This window comes from Dasypus novemcinctus, chromosome 4 (genome assembly GCF_030445035.2).
Source record: "Dasypus novemcinctus isolate mDasNov1 chromosome 4, mDasNov1.1.hap2, whole genome shotgun sequence".
NCBI lineage: Eukaryota > Metazoa > Chordata > Mammalia > Cingulata > Dasypodidae > Dasypus > Dasypus novemcinctus.
In genome coordinates, this window is record NC_080676.1 from 29548213 (window position 1) to 29575621 (window position 27409).

Here is a 27409-nt window from a genome sequence, read left to right on the forward strand (position 1 = left end):
CCACATCTATATCAAGAGGGAGCTTAGATTCCACATGGATGCTGGATGCAATTCTCCTGCTTTCAGTTGTAGGCACTCTTGGCTCCCTGGTGTGGAAACCATCTTTTAAGTCTGCTCATTAAAGTATGTTCAATTCCTCTCTTTCTTTTTATTAATATATTTGATTTTGTGATGGAAGAACATTTAGATTCTATAAAGAGAGAGAGCGAGAAAGAAGTGGGGGAGACGAGGGGGCGAGGGAGAGAGAGAGAGAGTTCTGGAACAGCAAGACAATTCCCAAAGGAATTTAAAAGATATTTCTCAATAAAATGGGTTTGAGAGTAATATCTACCTACTTTATTTAAAAGTTTAAACAAACAGAAAATTCAACTAACAGATGCATCAAAAATAGGGGTTCATTTTTTCCTTATATAAGAAGCCCTAAAGTAAGTAGCTACTAACTTTGGTTCAAGTGTCCTAATAGGGCAAGACTATGTCTCTGTGATTCTTTCCCTTATGTTTGTTATCTTATGGGATGCCATATAGCTGCTAGAGCTCCAGCCATCACATCCATGTTGCAGTCAGGAAAGAGGAGAAAGAGGAACTGCAGTTCCAAGTGCACCTGTATCCTCTTATTATAAAAACAAAACCTTTCCTGCAGCAGATGCCCTTAGGTATCATTAATCAGATCTTGGTCACTTGCCTCCACATTTCCCATTCCACAGAGTGACAAGGGAGGCAGGGACTTTGGGGAACAGAGCTCACAGGATGGCCTTATTCTGTTTGAAACAGCTTTTTTGAGGACCTATAATAATCTTGGCTTTCTATTTGAAATATGAGACCAAAGAATTACCTTGCTAGAGCATCTGTTGTCTAAACAAATCATTTTGATTCTTCATCATGGGATATTTTACATTATTTTGTGTGTGGGTCTTGCATCCTCAGTTGGTAAACTTGTGGAAGGAACAGGGATCTTGTGACATGTGTCCTTTCTAGCAGGAGCCAGGTCTCCATTTTCTCAACTTTCTAAATGCACATTTGGACTTATCCTCTCAAAGTCTGTTGACCACAAGGAAAATCCACCACTTTGCTCCTCTCTCCATTTCCATTTGTTGAACCACGAGGAAGAAGTTCAATATAAAGGAGAAACAAAGGGATCTAAGCCCAAGTGTTGGGTCTTTCAGGCAGTTGTCTTCTTGCCCCCTGAAACTTGGCCAGGACTCTTTTGGTTGCAAGTGACAGAAACGTAACTCAAACTAACTTAAATGTAAGAAAGGATTATGTTGGATCACCTAACAGAAATGGTCAGGGGCAGATATACTTCAGGCACAGCTAGGCCCAGGTGATCAGACAAGGTCAGTGAGCATGTGTTTCTTCATTGGTAACTCTGCTCTCCATGTGGTACTTCATTCTCAGATGGCCTCTCTCAACATTGTGGTCAAGTGGCTACTGACAGCTCTGAATTAAATCCTACCATAGAAATCTCCAAATGAAAGAGAAGGTTGCTTTCCCAGTAACCTCAGTAAAATTACCAGAGCTGTCTCTCACTGGCCTGGTTTGAGCTGTACCCATCACAGCCCTCTCTTTGGTCAGCCCTGGTACAGAGACTGCACTCTACAGTGGTGGGTAGGCTGCCCCATCCACAGCTCATGGGTTGAGTTGGCAGGTCTCCAAAGGAAAACAGGTGCTGGAACCAAAAGAAGGAGAAATTAATGTTGGGCAGGAGAAACCAACCACTGTGATAAACAGTGCCTTTCTCACTTCCACTTGTAAGGATTAAATGGGAAAATAACCACAAAAAGAGCTCTATGTCTGTTAGCTATTGTTTTCCAAGATGCTCAGACTTGATTGGTCGTACTCTGTTGTCCATCCTTGAATTCAGTCTACTTGTGCGATAATGAAATTTTGGAAAAGTTTAAATTACTTAGTAACTTTAACATAAAAATTCAGTAACTTTAATTAGTAACTTTAACATAAAAATTCAGGGGAGTGGATACAGCTCTGTGGTTGAGCATTTGCCTCACATACATGTAGAGGGTCCCTGGTACCTCCTTAAAAAAAAAAAATCATAAGCAGGCAGGTGTAACTGAGTGATTGAGTGTCTGCTTGCTTCACACGTAGCGGTCCCAGGTTCAATCCCCAATATCTCCAAAAAAGAAATGTAGCAAAATACAGTATTACTCCTAAAACATTCATATCTCTGGCTCTTCTTAAAAAGTTGAAAGGTCTGGCAACAATCAACTCTGCATGGATAGGGTTTCCCCTCCCTAGGGGAAGGGACTGCCTGGTCTGTTCCCAGCCTGGCCCTAGCTTCATGTGAGCTCCTGCTCTGTCTTCATAGCCTCCACCCTTGCACTCTTCTCTATGACCCCCCTGCCTCTTGCCTGGTGGCCTCAAGCCCATTCCTTTGCTCAAAGTCCTTCCTTGTTCTTCCTAAGAATCTAAACCCCATCCATCCTTGAAGGTCTAAGTAAAGTACTAGGACTCCCTCAAACCTTCCCCAAACACCCTGGCCTTCAGAGAGCTCTCACACCAAATCTTTTATGCAATGACATCTACTTGGCAACCAGAACTGCACTGGCTGTGAGTCCCCTACATGGCTACATGTGCACGAGGGAGCTGCCTGTACTGTAACATGGATGGGGATATACAGAGAGCACAGCAGCAGGTAGGCGAGGCCATCCTGACATGGGAGAAGAGAAATAGAAATCGACCTAGCCCAAAAAAATTGAAAATGACTTGTCATCTGTTTTGAAGTGAATCTCTACACCTTTTATAATTTAAAATAATAAAAACACACAAAATGTGTCCCTTTTGGCAAATAGCCTTGAACGAATTATATTTTAGCCATTTCTTAATTTCAGAAACAAAAGTCTCAAGTTGGTTGATGTTGGTAGGGTTTAGGAGACTGGAGAAATTGCAATAGAGATAGGATGAGAAGGCTGAGATGCAGTTCCTCATGGCTGAGGGAGAGAGATGCTACTACGTTTTGTTTTAATTCTCTCTTACAGTAAAAGGGCATATGAAGATAGTATCCAGAGAACTTAACATTAGAACAATTCAATTTCCTAAGATCAGGTTGTCAATATGGCTGAAAGGGAGTAAATGGTGTGTGATGTAAACAGTTCTCTATGATACAGGGAGTACTAATAGAATGGCTCCAAGATTTTAAAAAAATGTAGCAGTTTTGGGAATAGTCTAATATGACATGACTGGCCTATCAAGAAGACCCTCTGTCACTAGTTTATAGATACTAGCCAGCTTGTCTTACAGCTGTTAAAACTGTAAAGTTCAGGTATAATGGAAAATATTTGTTATAACATGCAATATTAAATTTAAAAAGGAATAAGATAGTATCATATACTTTCAACTAAGTAAAATTATTTTCATATATGTGGACAAGGACTGTAGGATAAATATTCAAAAATTAAAATAGTTCTTGTATTAAGGAAGAGAGTAGATGATTTTCATTGTAAAGTTATATAATATAATAATTCCCTTGTCAACTGAAACAGAAGAAGATATCCATCAACCACCTACATGGAAGAAAATAAATGATCTTATTGTCTTCTTAGTCTTTGAGTTAAAGAAAGCTGATACATCTGTAGAGCTAAGAGCAGGAAAGGGATCCTTGGGTATAAATTTACCTTTGCAAATCTCTGTAGCCCCAGTTTTGCCCAACTTTTTTTTTCTTTCTAATCTTAGGTTTATTCAATACAATTCTTTCATTCCACACAACAAAGTACAAACACACCATTATCTAAAATGCTACAAAGTTATAAAACTCAAAACAAGTACAATAAAAGTCAAAAAAGCAACTTATAGGATGCAAAGTTAACCCGCAAGACCCCCAGGGCTGGCGGCCGCAGCAGGTGGCTCGGAACCGGGCTGAGCTGGCTCCTCAGCTGCTCACGGGTTTCAGAGAGAGGGAGGCACTGGGTGTGCATACAAGGAACCAGTCACACCACCTAATGCAGGGAGAGAGGGTGCGATGACCCTAGGGGTGGGGAGGGGACTTGAAGCAGAGGAACTGTGGATGGGGCTAACTGATGGGCAGCTCACCTGTGTTCTCCAAGGGCCCACAAGGGGCCTGGCCAGGCCACCAGATGGTCCCAGGTCATTTGGGGAAAGGAGAAATGTGCCAAGGCAGTTTTGCTAGATGTCCTTGCAGGCTCTGCCTCTGAGCTAGCTCCCTCCAGAACTGGGAAATGGTGAGCTTTCTAGCCAGAACCAGAGGAAGGCATCTGTACAGGCACACCCCAAACCAACACTTCTGCAGGCCAGACAGCCTTCGCAGGAAGCGTCTTCATTGCTGTCTTAGAAGCTCGCCCGAGCTGGGGATTTCCAACAAGTCAGCCAAAGGGGTGCTGACGCAAAATACCAGAAACCTGTTGGCTTTTATAAAGGGTATTTATTTGGGGTAGAAACTTACAGTTACCAGGCCTTAAAGCCTAAGTTATTTCCTTGACCAGTCTATTGCCACGTGTTGGAGCAAGATGGCTGCTGGCATCTGCAAGGGTTCCGGCTTCCTGGGTTCCTCTCTTCCTGGGACTCCATCTCTCTCTGGGCTCAGATGCTGTTTTCTCCACAAGGCCAGCTGTAGACTATCAGGTGACCATCTCTGTCTCTCTCCCTGGGGCTTGATTCTCTCCAGGCTCAGCTGCTCTGCTCTTCCTTGTGCTTAATTCCTGGACTCCAACTCTGCCCTTTGCCATGCCTTTCATCAGTGCGTTCCCACCCACCAAGGGGCAGGGACTCAGTGCCCTACTGATGTGGCCCAATCAGAGCCCTAATCATAATTTAACCATGCCCAGCTACAGCCCAGTTTACAAACAGAATCCAGTATCTGTTTTTGGAATTCATGCGCCACATCAAACTGCTACACCTTGCCTACCTATTTTCCGCTTAGTTGGTTTCAGGCGGCGAGGAGCTTCTGTGGCCCTGCTGCATCGTGAGCAGCTGGAGCTGGAGCGGCTTGGCGGGTAAACAGGCGAGCTGCTCCTGGGAGCTCCTCATCCCTGGAGGCGACCAGCACCACCTGGGAGGGCTGACTCACCTGGCGGCTGCGAGGCGAGGGGGCCGGCACAGCTGTGGCAGCGGTCTTCCCGCCATCTATTTGTCCTCCGTTCATGTGTTTCAGCGCCGTCACAGCCTCCTCCGGGGCCTCAAGCCCAGCACGGGGGCAGCCTTCGGCTAGACGGGGGTGCAGGCTTTCCACAGGCTTGGCCCTCATTTTAATTTCCCACAGGGGGGCAGTGTCTCCAGGATGTGATCCCTGGTGACGTTCCCGGGAGCCTCCCACTGTGCACTTTGGTGGGTTTAGGGGAAGGACCGCGCCCTTTCCTTTCTTTTCATCGCTTTGGGGTGGTTTGGATTTGGAGCGGGTCGCCGCCCGTTGTCACGTCTACACCAAGGACTTGGAAAGCCCGATGTGCTGGAACTGGCCAGGCGAGGCAGAAGAGGACCTGGAGCCACTGCTCGGGCCCGTGCTGGGGCCCGCGCCAGAGACGGAGCTTGGCTGAAGCGAGACGTGGTGCTGCGGCTACCACGGGAGCCCTTTCACGTTTCACCCCAGCCACGACCCTTCTTGCGCGACTCCTTGGTGGTCCCCTTTTCTTTAGAGCAATCCTTGGACTTCTCAGCAGAGCGGTCTTTGCCTTTGGTAGAAGGAGCCCTAGTGTTGGACTTTTTATTTTCTTTGGCTCCTAGAAAGTTCCTTTTCAATCCCGATAAGTCCATTCTCCCCTTCTGAAGTGTTCAAAGCAGCAGTGGCGGCCTCACTTACCTGAACTCTCACTTTTAACTATTCTGAGAAATGACGCCTAATCTACTGCAATTTACGCCAAAAGAGCAGCACCTCCAGCCGCCTGCACCTCCTCCCGCTTGCCTCAGGCCTATTCATTTTTTTTAAAGGTGTCACACTGCCCCCTGATGTTCAATAAGAAAAATGCAATTCCTTGAATAAGTTTTCTTTTAGGATTTTCTGAATAAAGTGGTTTTAAAAAAAAAGTTTAGGATACCTCAATTTCTTATAAACCTCAGGATATTCTATAGCAGAGGTTCTTAAGCTTTTTTGTTCCACCAGCCCCTTTGCCAGTCACGTGAAAACCACAGGCCCCTTACTAAGTCCACACTATACTGTGTATTATTTAATACATTTATCACATCTGTACCAACACGTCCCACAGGAATGTTTTTTTGAATTTCAATTCAAGTTCAGGGACCCTTGGTTAAGAACCCCTGCTCTATAGGCTATCAGTTTACTTTTTATTGCCTTTATAATGTCACAAGTTTTTAAGAAAGTGCCCCCAAGTGGTGGAACTTCTTAGCAGAGCTCTGCGACACCCCCAAGCACCTCAGACAATGTGGAAATCACTAAGAACGTTGGAAAGTTACACGTTCTTAAAAACATGGATCCCAGAAGGAGTAATGGTGGCTACCACGCTCAGGACCTTCTTCGAGATTCTGTTCAATATCTTTAAACCAAAACGAACTAACCAGCCATGCATTTTGAGCAAGGCTTGCATATTAAAACCATGGCAAAATATAGCCCAAAGCAAGCGTTTGTGGGACTTGAAGTTTGTATAATTTAGAGAGACTTCTTTTTTTAAAAAACGCCCATGCACAACCAAAAATTATTTTAATTTTGCATCTGTAAGATGAATTACTCCTTCCAGGGTCTTGGAAGAGACTCCTGGCTCCAAGTAAGGGCTCATAAAGCTTAAGTTTCATAGCTTCACAGTAAATTAACCTGTGACCCAAACATATTATCCCACTGAAGCTTCTGGGCTTTTCTTTGAGCATTGTAATTCACAGAGCCTCAATAATTAGGGAAAACATATAGATCCCGTAACATGGTAGCATTTTTGTGTTCTTTGTAGTCTCTGGTTATTGAAAATTGATTATCTTGAACCATTCTAGCTATAGAAAAATTAGTTTGTTTATATAAAAACAACTTTAATGACTAAGGTTGAGTGTGGAACAATTATAGGAGATCCCATGCTTCCAGGAGTCTACAAGAGATAATCATGGAATTACTGCAACTAGTTTAAACTAGTTTAAAAAGCTGAATCCTGGCAACTGATCTGCATGTCCAGCTAAGCCGTTGGGAGCAGTTAGATAATGTTGTTCACTGACCACCTGTGAAAATGTAGGTGTTAAGAGTAAAGATTAGAAGCCAGTCTCGAAAAATATCACTCAGCTTTCATGAAGAACTTTCTATTATCCAAAGGGAAAAATGACTTTTTCTGATACTAACCACAGGAAATAAAGACCTTCCTTGTATGATATTTCAAGTAGCCACCTAATGAAGTTACATACAGTAAAAGATATACTAAAAGTATTTTGAGTTAACACTTTCAGATATTTTGTCTTCTTCCTCTTCTCAATTTTCTACATTTTCAAGTATTTTGTCTTTTCTTTTTTCCCTCCCACCCTGCCCTCCTTCCTCCTTTTCTCCTTTTCTCCCTCCTTCCCTTCCTTCCTTTCTTTCTCTCTCTCTTTCTTTTGCTCATTGCTTGTTTCCTTCCACAGTATGTAAAATCCATGCTTGTAGCAACCTTGCCTGTCCTGTCCCCAGAGCCACACAGTCTGTGCCCTTCGCCTTGAGGTCTATGTAAATGTGCCGCCCCCAGCTGTGCATTGCAAAGTCCCTGTCCAGAGCCCGACCTTGGCCCAGAGTCCTCTTTCAACAACGACGTACTAAATGAATGAATACATAATATTCTCGTTTGAAATACAGGGGTGAAAAATGGAAAGATTTGATGTTCCCCAACTCACATACATGTATCTGTGCAAATTCTTATTTTTTTCATCAGTTTGGCTTTGGCTAACCTGGCTTTTTGGACTGATTGAGTTTAGACAGTTCTATGGAAGCCAAACCATTAAAATAGAGTGCGTCTCGGGGGGGAAATGGAGTTAGAGCCCAGTCACACCTCTGTGTTGCACGTTCCCTATGTCCAAAGCCAGTTCCTTCGGGCTCCTTGCGCCTCTCCAGAGTGTGGGCCGAGACGCGGGAGTGACGGTGCGTGTGCGGTTTCTTGCAGCATCCAGCGAGCGTGGCGCGAGTATCTGCAGCGGCAGGACCCCCTGGAAAAGCGCAGCCCGTCGCCGCCCTCCGTCTCCTCGGACAAGCTCAGCAGCTCCGTCAGCATGAACACCTTCTCCGACAGCAGCTCCCCCGTGAGTGCCTGTCACACTTCCTTGGCATGACCCGACTAGCCCCTTGGCTGGTAACCACGGTTTTGGTACCAAGAGAGCAATCTTGGGATGGTGCAAGTGGTTTTGTCTGCGGTAATGGGTGTCGATGTTGCTTATTGGCTACCTGTGAAGTCCTGGCCAGAGTTCTGCTGTCTCAAATCAAAGGCGTGATTTGTAAACACAAAGGGGACTTTCTTAAGTCTAGAGGAAATTAATTGCATTCGAAATCGACCTAAACTAATGGTTTGTGTGTTCCCGTTGCTCTATTCCTGAGGATTTCCTTTCTTTTCTCCATAAAAGCATGTTTCTTTTAGTGTGTGTCTCTGGTAGCTTTCTGTGGTGCTTCTGTGATTGAAGATTAGCTTGGGTATAAAGATAATAAGGAGAAAATTTATAGAACTGAAGAATTGAAAGGAGTCACAAATTCAGGTGTTGCAACTCAAATGTGTACAAAGGCCAAGTGGGGTAATGAGGGCTGGTGGTGACTGTGGCTAAACAGAGAACACTGGCCTCATCTAAAGGCACAGCTCTGCTCAGCTCCTAGAAATGTACCGCTTGTGGGAAGGCAAATGTCAAATGTGATTTTCCTTCTTCGGGAGGTGTCAGAACTCCAGGTTTTTAAGTGTAGGCAACTAGTAAGAAAATTTTTACAACAGGCCTGCAGACCATATTTGGTTCATGAGTCACCAGTTTACAAACCTTTCAGTAGAGGGTTAAGAAATGAAAGAATTTGCTGAAAGTCTTTATTTTATAAAACACCAACTGTGGGAGGAAATAATGATCAGGTGATTATAAAGCAGAGTTTTGTGGATTTAGTCATTGTGATAATTTATAATGGTCACTGGAGAGCTGAAAAGAAGTTAGGAAGAGAAATGAAGTAATTACACAAGCAGGTTTTTTAAAAAAATCTTCCTTTACTATTTTGTTATCATGTTTATTCAGTTGTAAAAAGACTTCCCAGCATTCTGTATGTTCACATTGGGAGCTAGCCAATGTTACCTTACTTGGAATGTTTTTCAGATGATTGCCTTGCGTATTTTTTAATAAATGGTTTCGTCTAGTTATGGATTCTAAAGACAGGACAGTAAGTTGGGTTTATAGCTGTGCAAATAACAGTGACAAAAGATCTATTTTTAGCTGACAACAGAAATTGAATACTTAGTCTGTGCTTAAAACAATTGAGTGGAATGACTTGTAACTGGCCTCACTATCACTAGAGGGCGCTCATGAATCACATTGGAAAATGGGCTTAACATTTGCATTTAACTCATGATTTCTGTGTAAAAAATAATGTGGAAACTGAGCGTTTAGGATGCTTTTGTCATAAATGCCAGTAGAAGGTACAAATTAAATGATTCTAAAGATTTGTTTTGAATGATGGAAATGGAGTATCCGAACTCATTTTTCCTATGAGTTAAAGGTTTAGATGTACCTTCTCACCCCATCCTGGCTGCGAATATCAACAAGTTCAGCAATATCTAATGGTTTCAGTTACTTTGGGGAGGTTGACCTTTTGGTTTTTATTGAACTCCCATAAGAATCTACCTTTGCTTTTTATTTACACTGTGGCATACTTGGATTCTAACACTGCAAGTGATTTGTGCATAAATGAACATTCTGCTCCCGTCATGGGCCATCACATTTATTTTTAATTTTGTACACATTGCTAGCTGTTCTACCTTATTTGATTAAAGCCTCTGATCTGTTTTAGTAGAGATTTCCTCCCTCAAATGTCCCTAGCAATCTGGTTCTCCATAAGGTATGCCAGACTGAATGGGAGTGGCACCCTAGTTCTTATCCTGAAAGTCGTCCCTTAACTCTGTGTTCCTGGGACAAGAATGACTCCAGCCAGTGAGAATCAAAACAGATAATCAAAGCGCACTAGTGGAAGCAAGTAGACCTTGTCCAGAATTCTAATAGAGGTTATTGATTATATTATAATAATAGATGATGGCAGTGATGTGACTCTAAACGTACAAAATGAAACACGAACATCCGGGTCATAATGTTTTAAAATGTCAGTGTTTAGTTGTTTGGTGTCAATATAGCGAAGGTTCTGTTATCTCACATGGTTATTACTTTTCCTGGACCTTTCAGGAAGATTCAGTCTTGTGTCTTTCGGGGACCATAGGACACCTGGGGACAAGGCAGCTGATGAAAGGAGGGTGGCTGTGCTCACTTGGCCGGCCAGCCAGGCCCACGGTGTTCTTACATACTCTCAGGGAGCTCCAGATGGGAAGAGCTGGTCTTAACACTTTCTGATAGTGGGTCTCGGGTTTTTAGGGGGCTAAGGATGACTCCTGGCTCACAAACCAACTACCAGCCAGCCCGTTTGGGGCTTCGGGATTAAAACCTTCAGTCCAAGTCAATTGCTATGGGTGAGGTATCCCCAGGGAGCCTCATGGGTACCTGACACCTGCTTGATCCCCTCTAGCTTGCTGAGCCCTGGCAGCCTTTCTCTGGACTTGATCTACTGCTCCACCACCTAGACCGTTGTCTGTCTTCTTGACTCTGAACCCATCTCGTCCCAAGTCCCTGCCTTCCCTCTACTAACTTCTAACACCACCTTGACTGGAGGCCAGTCTGCCCCTGCAGAACCCCCTAACCTTGCCATCTGCTTGCCTACCCCCCACCCCATGCCCATGCTTAAAATAACTGCAGCTACTGCATGTACTCGTTGCCTGCCCCAGGCTTGCGCTAAATGGAAAGCCAGTTGAGAATGACGCATCTGCGTGCCTCTGATGTGATTGTTTTGTTTGGGCTAAGCATAGCAGTTAACATAGTTCTTAGCATATTTCTTCTTTGAAATATATAACAATAGCAATATTTTTGTATGAGCTCCCAAATTCACCTTAATAAGAGCTGCGCACTTATGATGTGCCAGGCACTTTGCTAATGCTTTCTGCAAATTATCTCATGTAATCCTCTCAATGGCCATATAAAGGAGGTCATGTTATTATCTCCATTCTACAGATGAGAATAAGACTTAAAGAGATGCTAACTTGCCCCAGGTCACACATCAGCCTGGAGCTGGCATGCTTCACTACTCCACTGTACTGTTTTGTTGAAAATAAGCCTGCTTTTAGACATGGTCAACGTGTAGGAGAGACAATCAGTTCATGCATTTCTAAGACAACTTTACAATTTGATAGGTATACACTGATTGAAATAATTGAAACAAAAACCCTCATTTGGTTTTATAAATCACTCATTCAGTGCTCTGATTAAAATCTCAAACCTCAGCTGCTCAATGCCAAATTAAAGAGCAACAGGAGGGAAGACAATATTAAGTTATGTTAGAATTTGCATATTAAGTGCCCTTATACTAAAACTTATCATGTGTTAACAGAAAAAGCTTCTTTAGAAATAGTAATTTTGAATAGCAGCTATTATTGGGGCTTGGAGCTTTTGGGTATCAAAGTGAGAATAAAAAGTAACTTTTTTACCTTAAAAATATTTGTCATGGCATGAAGAACAGCAGTGGAAAATGCTTTCTATATTTTTTAATCAATCAATTTCATCTGATCAAATATTTATGTTTTTTATTCCTAGCTCAGAGAAATTGTAAGTTTTCAAAAAGGATATCATAGAAAGAAACTATAGAAGGGTATATTCTAAAACACTGGCTTGATAATCTTTTCACCAATCATTAGTGCATGCTGGCAGATAAATCCTTTGCTATTCTTTGAGGAGAGTCTCTCTGCCGCATTTGGCCTGCTTTATTTCCATCCGCATGGGCCTTGTTCTGGGACCATGCCTGCTTTTCCCCATTGGTTCTCATCTTACCATGGTCTGGCCTGTAGGGGGCAGTGTGGCTCATGGGATGAGTCTAAGGCTTGTAAGAGGGCCAGACTTAAAACACCAGCTCCTTCAATTTTTTGAGTCTAAAACATATCATTTGAGAGGTCAGTCCTCATCTGCCAACTGGAAATAACACTGGCCTCAGAGAAAGATTGGTGTTGCTGCAAATATGAAATGCCACTACACAGGTAAAACATAGCACAGAGCTAGGGTCGCTGAAGGCTCTCAGTAAGTGTGAGCAGAGTCTGAATCTGCTCTCGAAAACACTCAATACACTTTACTCAAAATGCTGTCAAAAACTCAGGGAGAGCAGAGGAGGAATTTTTAACTTGATTCCTGATTGGGCGGAACAGTGCCTGCTTGTGGTTTGCCAAACGAATCCATGAGAATCAAATTGTGTCCAAGGATATATATTTTCTGAGATTGATTTGCGATCGGAGCTGTACATTATTAAAGTAATAAATTAAACGTTTACTTTAGTGTTGTTTCTATTAAAGATTTATGTTCAAGTTCCAAAGGTGGGACCTGCGGTAGGTTCTTTTGCCTCTAAATGAGTAAGCCTCTTCTGAGAGAATACCCACATGCAGGTAGTGAAAGCAAGCCTAGATCATGAGGGGAAAGAAGTGGGAGGATCCCCAGTTCAATGGGGAGAACAGGGTTCCAAGGCCACACGTCTCCAGACAGTAAGTACAGGGAGCAACTTTCCAAGAGCTGCACAACCCAGCAACGAGACTGTGCTTGACCCACCTCCCCACCCGCTTCAGGAACTACAGTTCTGAGCATGTTCAAGAGCATGTTCAGAGCAAGTTCAAGGTCAACTTCAGGTTTCCTGGAGAGAAGACTGTGGAGCCCTCATATCTATGAGCTTCTTGAATGGTCCTGGCTTTTAGCAAGAGTAGCCAAGCATTTAGAGACTGGGTTAACAGGTGACCCACCAAACCTTTCAATAAGTACTACCAACAGTCAGTCCCACCTTGTATGTCAAACACAGGACTTACACCCTCAAGTTTTACTTTCCTTTTTTTAAACTTAAGATTTTTAATGCAAGAAAAAAAAACAGTGACTAGAGTCTTTGTACAAAGTCACACTTGATTTTGGGGAAATCCAATAATCGAAATGAGGATTTCCTGGGACCCATTCTAATATAATTTTGAGAGCTGTGAAATGATAGAGAATGTAAGCCTTGTACTACTTAATAATTTAATAACCTGGATTTCCCAGATTAGGGATAAGTTACAGTATTTTCCCAGCTGTTGTTATAAATTCAGTTTCTGTGAGTTCTAAAGTTTTGGCATCTAAACTCTGTCTTTCATCCTGCCTTTCATTCCCTCAAATAGCACAAATTCTTTATCAGTCCATTTGTCCCAAATTTTGATTCAGAGAACATTGTCACCATATAGAGAAAAAAAATCCAATTTCACTATTATAAATCAGCATTTCACTCACTGGACGAATATGAAATTTGAGGATCCAAGGAGAAAATGGTGTGGTGGAATTAGAGTGTGATCTACTGTTACGTCCCTTTTTTGGAGGAAAGTTCATTAACCTAGGTTCTTTTGGACTTTCCTTTGTAAATGGACATCTTTTGGGAGGGAGAGAGGTGCTGTTATTCACATCTCTGGATTAGATCTACAGCATCTATTCACTCATTCAACAAATATCTGCATGCCTGCTGTGTGCCAGGCCTTTGCCAAACATGGGGATTCAATGATGCCCCAAACATCTACAACTCATGCCCTTGGATCTTACATAATTCTCCCATTTATACTCAGCAATTCTTGTAGCAGATGCAACAATAACTTACAGGAGATTCTCAATAATAATCCATTGATTATTGTATAGAAGGTGTGGGTATTATGATTAACAAAAGTCTGATGGATGAAATATCTTCTAGAGCAGAATTCCCCAGAATGTGTTACCTAGAATATTAGTTTCATAGGATATTGACAAATATTAATTAGAGAAGGGGTGAAAATCTTCAGGACTTCTTAGAGCTTTTCCAAGCTAATATATATTTTGAATCTGCAACAGGAGGATAGTATTTTCATGTTTTCCAAACTTAATTGATCATACAACCCTTCTCTTCTGAGCAACATCTTACTGGAATATTGACCCACGGAACACACTTTAGGAAACACCACTGTAGATTTAGTAGTTATTAAAGAAAAATTGGCATTTATAAATAGCTCAATAATAAAATTAATATACATTGAATAATGTGCTTTTTAAAATTTCCAGTGAAATTTTTATGTAAAACACTTTTTATAAACTCCTATCATAGAGTACATTATGCAAATACAAATTTTATTGAGTTGCTTCCCATGTAAAGGTAGTTACATAAACTGGCTAATAGGACTTAAATAAAAAGACACACCCCTGTCAACAACATTGAAGATGGGGCTTTAGGGAGGTAATATAAGTAACTCATTTTCCCTTTGTGATTTAGGAACTTGTTTTGAGAAGCAAGATATTTAGGCAGAGGGAGCTTTTTTTCCTTTAGAAGCTGGATTTGAGGGTGTAGCTCTGATTTGTGGGAACATTGGACCTCCTACTACTAAACTTTGGAATTGAGGAAACTTACCTAGTTCAGGCAGGTCTGAAAATATTGCAGCCTCATACTTTGGACGAGGCTGTAGTCATACTCTGTGCAATGGTTGATCCCACAGAAAGGGTCTTTCTAGTCTAGTCTGCAGATGCCCCATTCATTTGCCAAATCCTCTAATCATGGTAACTTCACCCACCTTCATGTGGAGAAGTAAAGGGTGGAAAACTGAAAAGAGACATAATAGTTAGGGAAATGCTTCCTCATGGAAACCTGAAGAGATGGAAAGGAAGTCCCCCAACACTGGACACTTCAGGTAGCAATAATTTGGATTTTCATCATAATAAATGTAAATATTTTTTACATATTTTGATTTTTATTTGATTATATTCATTGTGATTTATTAATTATTATAGTTTCCCAAATAAGGATTACTTTAGGAGAGTTTTTAAAAATTACAAATTTCAGATCTGCACCAAATCTATTGTATCAGAATATGTGGGAAGGGCCTGGGAATTTGTAGTTCAAACAAATGCCCTAGGCAATCATCATCATTGTTAAAATATGTAAAACACTGAGTTAGAGAAATTATTTAAAAAAACAAAAAACAATTCTATCTAGAAAACCTTGGTGACTTTATCTTCTTGGCACCAGAACATGCAGGTGATTATTTATTTTCCAATTTTCATTGGGCTATTTTAGCATTGCATCGATAGATCTTGAGGAGCAGCTGGAGTAAATTATTCCTGACTTGATGCCAAAACAATTGTTATTGTTTTAATAGAATGTGCCCAGTGGCACTGGTTGTACAGCGAATTCTGTCATTGCTTACGTCTTTGCCTTCTCAGATTTATGACTCTTTCTCAGCAATAAGACAGACTAACCTGCTCTTCAAGAAAGGTTTCTGTTGTTTGATCCATTTCAGTTTTTACCGAAAAGGGCACGTTAATAAGCACTGATTAGATTCCTTTCATGATAGTCTTCATTTTGACTGTGAGGATTATTTAGTTGGCATGAAAGGAGATTAAATGAACTATTATTTGACAGCAATGTCAATTATGACTGAAAAAGCCTTAATGATGGCATGTGACTAAATATTCAAAAAGAAACCAAAATGTATTACACAGCATGGAAATGGGGTTTTTCATAACATGTAATATAGCTAAATTATAATATATTAGCTATAATATAGACAACATTTCAATTATATTCTTCAGAGCTGTGAAACATCTAAAAATGATGAATTAAAAAAAGTTTCCTACCAACATATGAAAACGTACTCAAATTCCTTCAGAGATAGAGTTAGTAAAATATTTTTATTCCATTAAATTAAATGTTGTTAGGAGTCGAAGATGTTTCCTCAATTACTTTTTGCAATCTTCATAAGTTGAAATTTAAAATAACAAGTTGTTTTTAACTTGCTAAAAATTGAGAGAGATGTTTTAGAAGTAATTGCTATGTCTCTACTGTTCCTCTAATGCCCACAGCAGTTCTGTGAGAGTGGGAAATCCCTCCTGCATGACATTCCCCATGAGTTATAGTTATTTATTTCCTAAAGCAGAACCAGAAGCTGATCTTAGCTTAAACAGAGACTCTGTTTCACCCGTGAGCAGTACATTGACTGATTTTCTCTTCAAGCCACTGTTAACAATAGGGTTAAGTACATTGGTGGAAGACCAAGCTATTTAATGCAAGTACATTTAAAAAAAAATGACTATGCTAAACATTTCATTAGAAGGACTTAATCTACATACAGCAGCAACTGTGACCTGCTTTAGAGATGACATCATTGGGTGTCATGTGGCTCTTTAAATGTTTCAGCCTCAGAAAGAGATAATCTGTGAAAACCACAAGAGCCTGATTTCTGCTGTGATAATCTTCAGCAGACAGAGGCTGGGACTAGAGCGAGGCATACCTGTTTACAGTGTATGCAGTGTCTTGTAGAATTCTGAGTTTTATTTCATTTTATTATTTCTTATCAAAAAGTAGATGCAATGATAGGAAGATGTGACTTGGCTTCTTTGGACTAATGAGAGCTTGTTTTCTGCATTAAGAGCAAGAAGTTTTCTGGAATCCTATGTTCTCTGAGTAGCCTTGTCTTCTGTGTGTGTTTTTTCTATATGAAGACCATTGACCAAAAAATCTGCAAACTTCATTTCCCAAAGAGCTCTCCCTCTTTTCTGTCAATACTTGAAGATTTCTGCTCCAAAATCTACTTTGAGCTGCCTGAGCATCGAGGTTGATACCTGAAGGGCAAAAGAACCTCCTTTGCAGGATATGTTATAGAAATTCTTCAGATAACTTTACTTGCTAACATGGGCAGCCCTTTATGGATTTCTTGAAAGAAAGCCAGTTTGAATAAAACAAATCTTCGCTTTCAAATGGGCAAGAGTAAACCTTCAGCACCATGGAGAGGTCTGGGCAGTCAGGGCAGCGTGTGACAACGTGGGACTGTGACCAGGGCAAACAATCTGACAGTGTAAGTTTCCCAAATGTCTGTTGTATATCTGAGTTGAAATATATTTTTACATATGGAAAGAGGGAACTCCAAAGTCTAGCCGAGAGAGGTTAAATTTAAGCTATTAAAAGTACTTTAGCCATTTAAAAATATTATATTAGAAAGTATTAATATATTAACTTCAAAAATTACTTTCTCGTTCTATTAGTTGGAAAGTGAATGTTTGGTGCTTTGAATTTTGAGAATAAGTTTTTGCTTGTTTTTTAATCCATCACAAATAAAATGCATTGTAATTGAACAAAGCCATTGCTTTTGAAATACATTTTTAGGAATACATGTAAATACTTGCAAGTGCAGTTTCTCGTAATTATAAGTACAGGTTCCCTTTGGAAAATAGTTCGTGATTTGTGCTTATTTGGAAGGACAGTATTAAACTTTTTTGTTGCAGTTTACACTTTTAATTACCCAAAAAGCAAATGTCTAGGTATTCTAATGTTTGGGTGCATGGGAGATATTTGCTGGTTTATGAAATTCTAACTTTCTGGTGTCAAATATATACAGCAAGAGCCTGTGTTAAGTGGAAAAGACAAATCCTTTCATAAAATAAGATTAGATATGGGCTGCTGAAAAGGCACTTCTAGACATCACTGGAAATATTTACTTAGTTTCAAAATAGTCCAATTGAACTGTTCAAACTAGAAACAAAGAATGTAATTTCTTCAAAAACATTTTAACCCTCTCCTTAAAACTGTCAAAGACATAGTTCCTATGATGTTATGATATCACACAGTCAGTGAAGAATCAATACTTCAAATGACTACCAAGAAGGACCCCAGCAGAGATATTGATTAACTATTTAAATTTGTCCAAGAGGACATAAAAAAGCATATCATAAAAAAGCAATTTAACAAATAATTATCTTTTCTTAGACCAGTTAAGTGTAGTTTAGAATATTTTGCTGAATCATTTATTTTAAAGTCTGATAAAGCTACTTTTTATAATACTGTAATATGAAATTCATTTCCCTAGATAGTTCTCATGTTTAAAAATTCGTATTAAATGTAACATACTTAGTTAAAACCTTAATTCAAATATAAACAATTCCTTCTGTTATAATTTCCAGGTGAACTATTGTTGCTTCTTAACTATTCAGTAATTTACCGTTTGATTTTCAGATAATGGTACTTACACTTTGACAGTGTATGGAGTTCATAATTTTAGAGGATGTGACTTAATTTTATGTTTCAGGAAGATCTTATTATCCATTTTTGTCAGCTTTGCTTAATAGATCCACTGATTATTTCTTTAGTGCCAGTATGTAAAAGAGCTCAGTTTTATGAAAGAATGAAAGGTATATTTATTATTCCAGTTCTTTTAGTTTCATTTCTTCAAATTTTATAATTTTGCTTTAATTTTACAGGTGAGTAAGTAGTACCTTTCATTAATTGGGTAGGCATCTGTGATTTTAAAACTTTTCTCCCTTGTAGTAAACTGTATCCATTCCCTCCTGGTGGTAGACTTTGGACAAATCATTCTGCTTGATTAGACAGTAATGCTCTACTCTGAAGGGTTCAAAACTCCTATCATAACATCCTTCCGCTTTATGCTCTGAAATGGTAGAAATGTACCTAATTCAGAAATCTATTCTCTATCAATCTTTGTCTCTGTCTCAACTATCTTCCAAGGATGTGTTTCTCTTATGATATTGTCAGCAGTGTAACATTTTATTTTTGTTACTCTTTTGCAAACATTCTAGTGATGTATTTACAACCACAGTTATCTAGCATATACATTTTGTAGTTGAGATATGGTTGTTTACGTATTTATTTAACCAGAAACGATTGCTGTATGACAAACCACAAACACGTTAGCTTCTGTTTTAATGAACCTTTCAATCATTATTGTAACAGTGCAAGTCGTCTGAACAATAGAAAAAATGTCCATGACTATTTAGACTGTGAACTATTTGCCCCTTCCTTCCTCCCTCTCTCCCTCTCTCCCTCCCTCCCTCCCTCTCTCCCTCCCTCTCTCCCTCCCTCTCTCCCTCCCTCCCTCTTTCTTTCTTTCTTTCTTTCTTTCTTTCTTTCTTTCTTTCTTTCTTTCTTTCTTTCTTTCTTTCTTTCTTTCTTTCTTTCTTTCTTTCTTTCTTTCAAAATAACATTCTGGTGGTAGCAGATGTGTGGGAACAATCTTAAATTTAGTGAGTGACATTTTACTGTACTTGCCAACATAAAAATATGCTCACAGATTTCTCTCTTGAAGTCCACCCACCCTTGCAAGGATTTTATAACCTTTGACTACAAAGATTTAAGGGCATCTTTACTTAATGAAAATCACCCCAGTTAGGATGCTTTGCAGGGTGACTGAACATTGAGGAAGGTGACTGATATGTATGGTTCTTACTGAGAGATAATCTGATCTTGGAAATATTTCTTACATCCAAGATATTCACAGAGCTATCTTTGTTGCATCAGTCTCCATCACATCTTCCTACCAGAAGTAGGTCTTGCAGCTATAGTCTTTTCAGTTCCAATTCCAGGAGGGGAAAGTCTGGGAGTGTAATGTGCTACAGGAAGATCCCAAAAGGTGACTTCTTGGAGATGGGGTTTGGGGGATTATTTCTGTGAGGTGTGATCCTGATTGATCCCAGATGGGATATAGGCTTGTTTTAGTATGTTTCCAACTTTATGGTTTGGGCTCAGTGGACATCAGGGACCCAGGGGAAGTTCTCCAGCTTCCAAGGGAATCACCCTGGGTTGATGCTTCTGCACAGTTTTTCATCAAGTTACCAAGTTTTATTGTTGGTTGTTCTTTCCCTCTTCCCAATGTACTCACAAGGGGCATTCCTACTCTATAGTCCATCTTGTGCGTAAGAAGATACAACCTAAATTATTTGAGATTTAAATATTTCTAGAAGCTGTGGAGTAATCTGTGAGGGTTTGGAGAACTGAAGAGAGCTTAGAAACTTTCCCAGAAAGATATCCACATGGTTGAATGATCAGAAACATCCTCTTCCTTGGATCTTTGACTCTATCTCATCTGCACTTCTTCATTAACACATTACGATATACAATATCTGACTTCATTATTAAGACTCTTCTTGGTGGAATACTTGTTTTGAGTTCAATATCTGCAGGGATCTTAGAGCATGCTACTCCAGGATGCTGTTGTGGTGCTTGATATCTGGCCCCTGTGCACCTTCAATGGCAGGAAAGGAACAGCTCTCCACCTGGGCTTCCATTTGGGTCCATTGGAGCTGATGGTGCTATACTGAAGAGCACACGGTGTTGCTATAGGAAGCATATCCATTTTCTAGCCATGATATATTAAATGTCTATGTATCTTTTACAGTGGCAAAGATAGATTTAGCCTCATCATGTGAGAGTAGTTAGAAAAGAATATCAGACTTGCCTTAGAGCAAGTCTTACAAATTATACATGTTTAATTCTTATTGGTGTGACTTTTAACATTTTTTCCTGATATCTTTGTACTCAAGATAAAGAGCTGTACATGGAACACTAATACAAATAGATACATTTTTGATGGTTTTAATAGCCTTGCCAAAATAGTGTTAACTAGGGAGTCAGAGTTAGCCCAGGGGCAAGTCTCTAATAGTATGCAATAAGATTCTGTTTTATATGTTTTTATCAATGGTCTTAAATATAATCTTTTTCCTATCTCTCATTTCACAGTTCAGGATACTTCATGTAGGAGAGGAGTAACACCTTGCCCAAGGTCAGATAGCTGGTCAGATGCAAAGGCAGAACTAGAAACCAGCTTTACTGACTCTGGACAAGGGAATTTCTACTGGGATATGTGATCAACAAGGGACTCCAATTCAGAGCAATGAGTGGGAGATTTAAGGAGAATTTTGTAACATTTAAAATAGGTACAACTTTTTAACCTTTGGAGCAGTCTTGCAATGGCATAGGTTTGCTCATAAAGCAGTGAGCTTCTCCTCCCAGAAACATACATGCACAGGCTGGATGGCCCATGTTACAGGTGCTTTAGAAGAGGGATCTATATTGGGGGCGGGGGTGGGCATGGAGCGGTTGTGCTGGATGATCTGTAAGTTCTTTTCCAACTTGAACATTGAGAAGACATGTCAGGGATGTGTTATTTCATTTAAAAGAGAAAATAAGAATAATTTCATTCAACAAACATTTACTGGGCAATAGACTGTGTGAGTCTAAGAACTGACATGATTATTCCAATACTGGCTTGCATCCTGAAAAACCACCTATTTGAGTAGGGGTGGATAAGGGAGGTATTGGGAAATAAGTTAAAATAAAGAGGGTGGGGGAAAATGCCAAGAGGGAAAGACAGATGCATCACTGGGATCTATTTGAGGAGGGAAAACTAGGTGAAAGGGAATAATGCAGAACCAGATTTATAACTTATCTCTTCTTTATTTCTAGCATGGACTTACTGCAATGCATGCAATGCATGGAAAACAAACAAAAAATCTAGAATTCATTTTCTCTAAGAAATCCTACAATTCTATTTAGGATTGTCAAATCTCTATAGATATTGTGGAATAATCCACTCCTAGAAATTCTGTCCAAACTGTTGTCTTAAATTTGAGAGATATTCTGAAGCTATAGATGATCAATTCAAGGGCTCAACATCAAGTTAGCCTTACTGCTGGCCCTGTTCTGGATTTGAATCTTTGTTTGATTAGCTGAATTTTTACCATACAGTGATATGGTTTGGCTATGCAGTAACAGATTCCCCAAAGTATAATAGCTCAAACAAAACCAAAGCTTATTTCTTGATCTGGTATCAGTACTGGACAAGTGAACAGGCCATTGGGGTGACCTTCCTTCATACCATCTTTCAAAAAACCCAGGGTGGTGGAAGCTTTGCCATCTTCAACACATCACTTCCAAGACTACCCCATAATCATCTCCATTCCAGCCAGTCAGAAGAGGAAACAGGGTTGGAGCAGAGGCCAGTTTTTATGGGGCAGATCTGAAAGAGGCACACATGACTTCCACTTAGTCTTTTGACTGATCTCAATCACATGGCCATACCTAATTGTGAGGGAGACTGGGAGATACAGTCCTACTACATGTGTAGGGAGAAGAAAAGAACATGCATTTTAAAGCACCTATTGCTATACCAGTCTTCTGTTTTACTCTGGGAGGGACTTATGCCTCCAAATCTATAATTCCTGTTGCTACAAACTTGGCCTAAGCTGCTAGATCATCTTAATATTGCCTTCTCTATAGCAAGACCACTATTTCAGTTTTTCAACTTACAAATGACAGAACCAGACTCTAGATCATTTCAGCTGAAAAACAATTTATAAGAAAGGCTTTTGGTACCTTACTGAATTGACAGGAAGTCTAGAGAATCAGGCTCAGAAAAAAGGAGGAACTAAGGGAAATTGGGTGGCCAGATCCCAGGAGAAGGCACACCCCAAGACAGCCTTGCTGGTCTGCTGCTGCCCTCACTGAATACTGGATACAACAGCCATAAGAAGTTCTAAAACACCCCTTGCTTCTCAAAAACCCTTGCTCCAAATTCAAAGTCCTGAGCAGGGGCCTCTCATTGGCAGGTTAGATCATGTACTCAACCAGGTTGTTAGTATTTAGGGAAAGCAAGTTGCTTCTGTAGTGGGAGGTGGAACCCTGTTCCTTGTTGAAACTCCCACAATGGTGGATTCTGTGATTACGGGAAGGGGGATCAGATGCATGGCAACTAAAATGAAAGACAGAAATCCATTGTGTCTGTTGTCTCTAGATACCCCTAATGCCACATTAGTTCTACCAATTATCAAGCTGGTTCTCCCTGATTCTGATTGGCCATGTGGTAAGACTGTGCCTTATTGCAGAGCCTCAACTGTGACTTGCGGGTATATCTAAACTGTGCCTTGTTGTATCTCCCGGATGTGTTTTGATAACTTGTATGAGTTATACCCCATCCCACCTAGCATCCTGTGAGTCTTGCTCTGGCCCATTCTGATACAAGCCCATTCTGAGTTATTTTGGGTCCTTTCTGATGCACTTGATCTTCTTTTGAGAACTAAATTCAGTCCCCTGACCTAAGTGATAAGTCTGCAAGTCCATTGCCCAGGCATTTGGCTCATCTCCTGTGAGATTTTCTCCCCTGTAAAATTAATGTTGGCTCTATTCCCATTAATCTCAAAGGGACACTGAGAGGTATAACAAGATGTTGCTTCAAGATATTTGGAATACAGGGTGTCATTATCACATTATTATTTTCACAAGCTGTTAACCTGAAAGGAGGAGATAAAGAGTGAAAATTTAATGCCAGAAAGATTTTTGGCAATTTGTCAATTTGACTTTAGCTTTGAGGGCTTTTGGAATTTTGCCTGAAGATTTTCAGCACCAAGTAGGTAAAAGCTGTTTTCCCAGGCTTGTGATATTCCTGTCTCTAGGGATGGCACTAAGCGTTTTGTGAAGGATAAACTGTGTCGGGCCAATCTTTCAATATCCCACCAAAGACACAAAAAAGGAAACAAGCACTATGTAAACTGACGCTGGTACCCACATTTCACACTTGGAACAGCTCCCCTGACTTGTGCTAGTAGAAAAAGGAGGGGAAGGGAGCAACGCAAGAATGCATGTTTTATGTCCCAGTGTGACATGTGGGTCTGTGGAGGGAGGGCTTCTATTCTAGGGGTCAGGTGGACCTCACTGAAGGTCACAGATCCTTCTGTAGACCATTCAAAACCACAGCCCTCTTTCGAAGAGAGCTGTTGGTTATGCAAAAGTCGCATTTGTCAACTAAACCAAAGAAGGGACTCATTAGAAGATGGGGGGAGAAGTACTTTATTTTCAAGTTTTATTTTAATGATTTTTGTAAGGCAGAGAAAAGCAGAAAAACTTGTTGGAATCCAGGGATGCATTTATTCATTCCCTGTGACTGGAGTTTAAACTATGTAAACATAATTACTTGGAAAGTTTCTAAATGGTCCCCTTTATTTGGGTAAGAATCATTTTCAAATAGATGGGCTCCCACATACTTACTGACTTAAAAATAATGTGATGTTTAAATATAGAGTAAGGGTGTTAATAAGAATTGTTCAGTGTCAAGAACTAAAAAATACAGTTTTGAAGCTGCTTACTCTTACATAAATATGCTTTGCATCTTCATAAAAACCAACAAATTTGAGCTTTGTCTGCATTTTAGAACATGCAAAATGCTGTTGCATTTTACAACAAAGTACAGTGACCACCAATTTATCTGAAATATTAAGAAATGAAACTTCAACAGAAATAAAATCTACCAGTAATGCAAGTTATCTTTTATAAGGTCAAGGATTTTGAATGACAATGTTTCTAAATTACATTATAAAGTCCCCTGCCTCATTTAAAGCAATACTTATGTCTAACTATAATATGCACCTAGTTTCATTTTAGAAATTCAGACAAAGTTTAAAAAATATATTTCAGTTTTAATCTAAACAGAGACCAGCATTGATAGTATTTTTGTGAATTTCCTTGGAATCATATACACACAGTTAGAATGAATATAGGAAATATTTAAGAACTAAGAAATATTTACATTATGAATTTTGCTTTTTAAAACTCATTGTTTTAATTTCTATGTCATTAAAACTCTTCAAAATCTAATAGTATATTATGAAAGTTTGTTTATTAAACCATTTTAGATATATAACCTGTAATTCATGGAACTATGCCTCTATTGATACCAACATCATCATTGGAGGCATTTATATATTTTTACATCTCTGTTTCCTTACAAGAGATTACTATAAGTAGAATAAATTCTTAATAACAAATTGTAAGGATACTGATACATATTGTCACATGATTTTCTTGAAATGTTCTGCCAATACTATTAATTTGATAGGTCAAAAGTAACCTTTGCTCTAAATCTGAATTTTTTGTTAATTATTGAGGTTTAACATTTTCACATATTTTGTGGCCATTCTAATTTATTCTGTGAGTTATCTGGTTATGCTTTTGCTTATTGTTTTACTGAGATTTCATTATATTTTTAAAAAATTATTTGTATAAACTGTTTAGATGTTTTTACCTTCTTACTTTTGGAACTATCTCCCCAGATTGTATATTTATTGATGTTTATGCTATTTCAATTTACAGATTTTAAAAAGAATTATTTTCTTAAATAAAATTTATTTAGTATCACTTCATCTATCTATATATATTTTATGTTTCATCTTTAACATTTCTCTCAAGTTCACTTGAAATTTTGGAGTACGGTATGAAGAGAAGCAATAGTCTTAGTTTGTTTCAAGTAGTTAACCCATTACCTGAGCACCATTTACCCACTAATCCTTTGTTCTCTGGTTTGTGACAAAATATTTATCATATGTTAAAAATCTATTAGAATCTCTTTCTTTATTACTTTCCTGGTCTCATCTGTGATTGTATCTTACTGTCTTAAAAAGTTTCAGGTTTATGATGAATTTTAATATTTGGTGGGGAAATTTTCCACTTCAAGTCTTTTCATGTTCTTGGTTAGTCACACTTATTCCAGATGAACCTTAAAATGTTGTGGCTAAACTCCAAAAAAAAAAAAAATTTGGAGACTTTTGCAATTGCACCAAATCTGTAAACTGATGTGATAAGAAGACATCTTTATAGTATTTGTTCTTCCTGACTAGGAAAATGGCATAGCTAGATAGATAAATGCTAAGTAGACAGACACAGACATACATACCAGGAAAGAGTTATAATTTTTGTTATATCATTTCCTCACTTTCCTAAGATTTTTCCTACTAAAAATGGGTTCTTTCCTATCTTTTCCACACCTAACTGGCTATCACTAGAGTATAGGAAAACAGTGACTTTTTGTATATTGATTTGTATCTTTTCACCTTTTTGAAACCTTTTATTGGTACTTAAAGAGTTTTTCAGTCGATTCTTCTGGGGTCTCCAAGCATGTAATTTTGCCATCTTCAAATAATAATAGATATACCTCTTCCATTCCAAACTTCTTATTGTGTTGACTAGAAAATCCAACTAAAACTACTTTGGTTGTCTTGTTATTCCTACTTCATATGGCAAATTATGTTCTGGAATTGAAACATTCTTGCATTATGGGCTAATCGTTCTTGTTTTTAGTGGGTAGTTTCTTTATAAGTTGTTTTTATTTATTTCACATAGTCTTTTATTTAAGTTTTTAATATCTCTGCTTATAAAATGAAATTCATCCATAATCTGTGATGTTTTTCTCAAGTTTTGCATCAGTGCTATTCCAGCTTCATAAAATGAATTGAGAAGCTTCCCAGAATTCCCTCTGGTCTCTAACAATTTTATAGCATTGTAATTATGTATTCTTTGAAAGTTAGAAAAACTTCTTAATAAAACTGTTTATCCACAAAGTATTTTCTTATAGATATTATTGAAAATAAAATTTTCATTTCTTCCATGATGATTGAATATGCAGGATTTCTATATTTTCATGAGTTAATTCTAGCAATTATTTCCAATATAGATCAGTGAATACTTTGAGATTAATTAGCTTTTTAGATAAATTTTATTTTAAAATTTCCTTTGCATATGTTCTTTCATTACGTTCATGTTTCCAATTTTGTTAATTTATTGGTTTTATTTCTTTTTTCTTTTTATATCATTCAGTTTTTAATCAATTCTGTTGTATTTTTATCTTTTCTAATTACTACATTTCAATATTTATATTTAGTATTTTCTTCTGCCTGCTAACTTTAAGTGTGTTTATTGTTCATTTATTACTACTTCAGTTTAATTCATTTATTTTAATGAATTAATATTTTAACAAAATTGTAATTTTGAATTTGTATCTAATTGAATATTGTCCTCTGTCTAATAAGTACTATCCTCATTTTCTTTATCTTTTAATGATTATATAACTAAATAATTTTTATTTGACTCAAATATTATTATAAAAAGCATTTAAAATTTTTCATGTTGTTAAAATTCTAAAACTTTTAAATATGAAAAAACAAATGTCTTAATTTGTTAAATTGAGGTCAGAAAATATGGCCTTTACAGTTTGTACTTTTGGGGATTTGTTGAGGGATTGTTTTGGTTTCATACACAAATACGATTACATTGGGTCAATTCTATGGATGCTTGAAAAGAAGTTACAATATTTATTTTTAGAATACAAAGAGTTACTATATCGATAAATTAATTATTCATATTCTTTATTCCCACCTTATTTTTGTGTTTCTTTAATGAATGACAGTCACAAAGTTTATCCTTAACACAGTAATGGTGTGGTCAGGCTGCACGGGTGCTGCAGCAGGGTGCAGGTGGCCGAGGGCGCCCCGGTGTGCAGACCTTCCTGGGCCGCAGCTCCCGGCCCATGGGAAAACTGTCCGTCCTGAGGAACAACGATGCCGCGGTTCGCACTGAGTGCCGCCGGCCCAGGCGGGCACTTCCTGCCCCCTGAGTGCCCTTGAGGACCACAGCGTCTTCAGAGGAGAAGTG

The 27409-nt window shown here is 38.9% G+C and overlaps 1 protein-coding gene and 1 pseudogene across 4 annotated transcripts in view; one reads left to right on the forward strand and one right to left on the reverse strand.

Moving 5' to 3' along the window:
- SCHIP1 (schwannomin interacting protein 1) overlaps positions 1–27409 on the forward strand; it is an 840777-nt gene that overhangs the window by 206733 nt on the left and 606635 nt on the right. For 3 of the 4 annotated variants that reach the window (XM_071214587.1, XM_058295204.2, XM_058295206.1), the window contains one exon: positions 8025–8160. In XM_071214587.1, coding sequence (XP_071070688.1) covers positions 8025–8160 — 136 coding nt within the window. Of the gene's footprint in view, positions 1–8024; positions 8161–16346; positions 17001–27409 lie in introns of those variants that run through there. The other variant, XM_058295205.1, reaches the window with a different exon arrangement.
- Positions 4895–5718, reverse strand: LOC139438755 (RNA-binding protein with serine-rich domain 1-like; annotated as a pseudogene).